Source organism: Miniopterus natalensis, chromosome 1, assembly GCF_054644295.1.
Source record: "Miniopterus natalensis isolate mMinNat1 chromosome 1, mMinNat1.hap1, whole genome shotgun sequence".
NCBI lineage: Eukaryota > Metazoa > Chordata > Mammalia > Chiroptera > Miniopteridae > Miniopterus > Miniopterus natalensis.
In genome coordinates this window covers 24,528,007-24,533,618 of record NC_142081.1, presented here as the reverse complement: position 1 = coordinate 24,533,618, position 5,612 = coordinate 24,528,007, and the positions used below count along the sequence as shown (strand labels likewise).

Here is a 5,612-nt window from a genome sequence, read left to right as displayed (position 1 = left end):
CACTCCCCACCATCATCTCTGCCATACCTCCACCTCCGATTTTCTCTTGCTGGTTTTTAGAATAAGAAACACTTCTCCTCTCTGGCACCATTTCAAAGAGAAGACTATGAATAAAGGGCCCAACAAGGAATCTTGGAAATTGCTCCTCCTCAAAGAGCAACATGACCACTTATGCTAGAATATAGAGGTGTGTCTATATTGTAGAGGATGGTCTGAAATTTGGAAGAACCATTCTTGAATATTACTAGGTTTGGCTTCTGTGTTTGCTTTAATTCTACTTAGCTATATGGTGTGTTTTTTCGTTGTTGTTTTTTCATTGATTCCACAAAGAGAGGTAGGGAGAGAGGGGAGAGAGAAACATCAGCTGGCTGCCTCCTCTTTGCACCCTGACTAGGGATCAAACCAAAACCTGGGCATGTGCCCCGACCGGTAATGGAACTGGTGAACTTCTTGGTGCATGGGAGGATGCCCAACCATCTAAGCCACACTGGCTAGAGCTGGTGTGTGTGTGTGTGTGTTTTAAGAATACAAAAGTTCTTTCCTTTATATAGCACTTTTCTCTACATGCAAAACTCTCATTTGGTGACATTCAGACCTGGGCCTTTGCATCATGTGACACTGATCTGCAATGTGCTTTTCGAGACCATTCCTTTCTGCACTAAGTCACAACAGTACAATAACTCTCTAGGCATAGTACAGTCACATGATCCTCTCTCTTTACAGTGACTGCACCTACAGTTCCAAAGTCATAGCACTGAGAGCACCATTTGATTCTGACTCACACTCATAGTGTTTGTGTGAGAAGAGGGCAAAGATCATGATCTCCTTGGCCATGAAACCAAGGCACAGAGAGGTGATCTACCAAGTCACTCAGTAAGTCAGAAAAAAAACCTGAATAAAGGGCCAGGTAAGATGCCCTATGTACCTTTCAGTGTCTTATCCAAAAAAACCAGATTGTGTCCTGCTCATATGAATGCACCTACTTTGGAAGTAAGTAGTTTTAGGTAGAACCTCCTATTAAGGTTTCAAATGCCCTCTAGCAAATCAGGAACCACAAGGTAATAACCAATATCACATCAACATTTTAGCTGAAAACCCCTGACTCACAGACAATGCCAATAATTACAGCTCACTGACATCCTGGTTACTGATAAGAAGAAAATTTGAGGAAAAATCCACCCACTCAAGAAATAAACCTTGGCACATCTCCTTTCCTGGTTTTATAACATCTTAAGTATAACACCTAAGCACAGCTTCCTTCTACACAATATTCCTGCGCCTGTTGGCACATGATTGGGGGTGGGGGGAATGATGAAGCGTGTGTGTGTGTGTGTGTGTGTGTGTGTGTGTGTGTAATACCAGACATTTTAAGGACAGTTCTGCCCAGCAGAATATACATGAAATATGCCTCACACAGTATTTCTCTACCCTGATTTTTTTTTTTTTTTTTGTAACTTTTATTTCCTGATCCTGATTTAATGTAAAAAGTAATGTTTTACTTCCCACCTTCCCTGATGAAGGTAGAGTCAGTGAGTGGATACTGCTGAGGGTTGATTTTGGCTTCATGAAAGGGAAACACCTCTAAGGGTTAAAGTTGCCTGAAGACAACTGAGCAGGACTTTCTGGACCAGGAAGTGGCCTGGTCTTATTAGTATTTTCCCTCAGAGGCTAAATGACGGTATGTCTGTGACGCACTGCTCCTTCCAATGCTAGGAATGCATATTCCCAGCAGCAAACCAAACCAACAGCAGCCCGCCTGCTTCCCAACTCCAGGTCAAGAAAGGCACAAAGAAGACCAACAAATAATACTGAGGTGGCGCTTTGGATCTGGGAGACCTTGAGGTACCAGGAGAGGAGTACTGGCAAATGGGAAGGTGAGGCACAGAGAGACCGATTACATACTTTCAGTCATAGGTGAGAGGGAATTTAAAGGGGGAGGAGAGGAGAAGATGCATTACCAACAGTAATGAAAAGACTCTCAACAGCAAAGAGGCAATTCCAGCTCTTCAGCCACCACAGTCAATTGCCTTCAGAGCCATTGTGAAGATTCCTTCACAGAGGGAATCCTACAGTCCAAACTCCCTGGGGCCCCACACCTGGGTCTGCATCCAGGGCTGCAGATTTAGGCCTGGGCAGGCACATAAGGTTGCTCTGCTTCTTAAGGCATGGCTGCTATCGGTGAGGCGTGAGCTTCACACTGGGAGGTGAACATCAGACACCTCCTCCCCTGAAACTACCCTGCAAGAATCCGGTGGAACACTGCTGCCTAAGGAGCCCGCCTCCCCAGGGGCTGGGGGCCTTCACTAAAGCTAAACAGCATTACCAAATCAACTGATTTTTGTGTGTCAGTTGGGAGAATAGGAGAGAGAAAAAGAAGTCACAAATTGATAATTATTTGCAGATGATTGTCTAACTAGAAAACCTGGGGGGAATCAAAAAAACTATTAGGACTAAGACCAGGATTTGCTCAAGTGGCAGATTAAAAATCAAGCATACAAAAATCAATCGCTTTTGGGGTCACTTGGGTGTGGCGTAACACCTTCAAAGCACTGTGCTTTTCTGTGAGGCCTCCAAGGTTCGTGAAACTTGCCATATTTTAAAAGACGGAGGTGAGCTGCAGTAAGGGCAGTGGTCTCAGACACCAGCATATGCAAGGTGCCTGGGGTGACTGCTGCAGAAAGGGGTAATCACCCCTGCATTCTCTCCTAGGGGGTCCCAACTCAGCCCCTGTCTCCAAGCTCTTTTCTATTCCAACGAAAAAGACACACAAGGAAGCTTGGCAAAAGCCGGTGTGGGAGCCACCAGGAGTGGACATGGTCAAAAGATTGTGCTATGTCGTTTCCATACGAAGTCAGTTTTCAAAAACAAAGGTCTCAAACGGACAGGTCTGGCGTGTTGGTCCTCTTATTGCCTCATTGGTAGGAAGCTTTGAGAGGTGTGCGTGCTACGACCGGACCGGGGACTCCCACGGTCCGGTCCAAGTGGTCAAGGGAAGCCCCACGGGGCTGAGTGTGGCAGTCTGGCCCCCGCAGCACGGAGGTCATTTGCGGTCCAGGCTGGCATGCAGCTGGGCCTCCCGCACCATGCGGTCGAAGGAGCGCGTGTTGGTTTCCTCCCGCACCTTCTCCCGCACGTGGAAGGAGGCCCGGGCAGTGGAGCGGGCGCTCTCCAAGGCGCTACGCCGCTCCCTGGACAGCTGCTCGCTGCGCTCCAGCTTGCGCCCGATGGCTTGGAGCAGCTCCCGCCGGCGACAGTCTTCGTCCCTCTCTACCTTCTCCTTTTTGGCGCGCTGGGCTCGCTCCTTCTCCAGCCGGCTCTGGCCCACGCGCCGCGCCTTCTGCTGCACCGCCTCCTCCGCCACTTGCGTCGCGTGCTGCAGCCGCCGCTCCCCGGCCCGGGCCAGCGCCTCCAGGTGCGCCTGATGCTCGCGATCTTTGCGCTCGGCCGCCTCCTTGGCCCGCCGGCCCTGCAGCTCCTCCTTCCGGGCCCGCTCGCGCAGCTCCCGCGTGCGCTGCTCCACCAAGTGCTCGTAGTTCTCCTGCGCGCGACCCAAGCTGGCCTCCAGGGAGCTCCGCAGGCCCTCGCGCTCCTCGCGCTCCTGGCGGGCCCGGCCTTGGAGCAGCGCCTGGTGGCGCGCCTGCTCCGCCCGGCTCAGCTCCCGCTTCTCCCGCTGCAGCTGGCCCTCTTGCCGCTGCTTGGTACAAGCCGCGCGCCGGGCGCGCTCCCTGCGGACCTGCTCGGCCCGCTCGCGCCCTTCCTGCAGGCCCTCCTCCCGCTGCCTCAGGTTCTGCTCCTGCTGCGACTTGCGCAGCCGGTCCTCGCGGGCCGCGCGCTCAGCCCGCTCCCGCCGCAGGAGGCCCTGGCGCTCGGCCAGCTCCCGCCGCCGCTCCTCGCTAAGCTCGTACTGCCGCTGTCTTCGCCGCGCCGCCTCGCGCTCCTCGCGGCCCCGGCGGCCGCGCCGCTCCTCCACCTGCGCCGCCCAGGCCCGACGGCCCCGCTCCAGGGCGCGCTGCTTCTCGCGGCCCTCGCGCTCCCGCCGCAGCTCGGCGCACACGCGCTGCCGCTCCCACTGGCCGTGGGCCGCCGCGCGCTGCTCCAGCAGCAGGCGCTCCTCCTGGTGCCGCGCCAGCATCAGCGCCGCGATCTTCCGGTCGCGCTCCGGGACCCCGCGCAGGCCGCGCTCGGCGCGCACTTGGCGCACTATGCGCTCCACGTGCTGGGCGGTCTGCGGGGAGTGGCTCAGGTCGCCGAGGCTGAAGCTGCGGGCCGTGAGCGGCACCAGGGCCAGGGCGGACGGGCGGCCCAGGGGGTGGGCGGCGGAGGACAGTGATCCCGCGGGGCAGCTGCTCCTGGCGGATGCCCGCGGTGGCCAGCGCAGCTCCCGCAGGCTCTCCCCGCTGTAGGACGACGACGACGCGCCGGACTCGGAGCTGAGGGCGCCCTCGCGCCGGCGCGACAGTGAGTCTAGGGAGTGGCTCTTTCTCCCGGCCCGCGAGCCCGCGGGCGGAGGTTGGGGCCGGGCCGGGGACGGGCTGGAGGAGGCCTTGCGGGCCGCACGCGGCGCGGGCGAGGCCGGGAGGCTGGCGCTGCTGCAGCTGCTGCTGCTGCCCGCGCTGGGGGCCGCGGGGGCGGGGGGCGCGGCGGCCGCGGGGCCCAGCGGGGTGAAGAGGCGCCGCTTCTCCTCGCGCACGATCCGCTCGCGCTCGGCCCTGCACTGCTGCAGCTTCGCGCGCCGCTCCGCCTCGTACGCCTCGTACAGGCCGGTGGCCACGCGCATGGAGCGTCCCGGGGCCTCGCGCACCAGGTCGGCCAGCGCCCGCGGCAGCAGCTCCACGGGTTTGACCGCGCAGCGGGCGCAGGCCTCGAGCGAGCGCGGGCTGGTCAGCACGTAGCGGCTGCCCTCGGCCTCCGGACAGTCGAAGTTGAAGAGGTCGAGGTGCAGCAGCGGGGACTGCTCCCGCCGCGCGCCCTCGGCAGCGCCCGGGGCCTCAGCCTTGCGGGGCAGCGCCACGGAGGCCGAGGCCAGCGAGGCCGCGGGCTGCTCGGCGCCCTGGGCCTCGGGGGCCGCAGCCCCGGCCGCTCCGTTTCCTCCGGAGCCTCCGGGCCCCGCTTCTGCCTTCTCCTCTTCGGGGATGGGGTCCACCATGGCCGAAACGTGTCCTTTTGCGGGGTCTCTGCGAATGACAAGTGAGAGACATCGCGGGGTGCGTCTGAGAGCAGCTCCCCCCTTCTCATTCATATCCACCCAACCCCCACTTAATCCGCTTTGGGATTCGGTTTAGAGGCCCAGGGGAACGTAAAGCATAATAGGATGCCCTGAAAACCCGGGCAGCCCCGGCGCGGCGGGGGGTGGGTCCCGGTGCACAGGGAGCACCCTCAGGCTCCCTGCGCCCCCGGGCGCGGGCGGAGGCCGCGGCCCAGCTCCCCGGGCCGTCGGGCCTGTCAGACGCCTCATCTTCCTGCTGCAAGTCCGGGTGGAAAAGCCGCGGTGCGGCGGTGGCGGGCCAGGGACGCGCTGGAGGATTCCCGCGAGGATTAGCCTGTTTGTTTGTAGCTTAGGCGGGCAACGGGGGATGCGGCTTTGCAGGAACAAAAAGGAGAGGCCTGCCATC

At 58.8% G+C, this 5,612-nt stretch overlaps 1 protein-coding gene across 1 annotated transcript; it reads right to left on the bottom strand.

The window, feature by feature from the left end:
• Nucleotides 1-2,227: 2,227 nt before the first annotated feature.
• Nucleotides 2,228-5,146, bottom strand: CCDC177 (coiled-coil domain containing 177). The gene has a single exon (XM_087814027.1). It carries the CDS (start codon nucleotides 5,144-5,146, stop codon nucleotides 3,041-3,043), a length of 2,106 nt encoding a protein of 701 aa, XP_087670153.1. The 3' UTR covers nucleotides 2,228-3,040.
• Nucleotides 5,147-5,612: the final 466 nt, after the last annotated feature.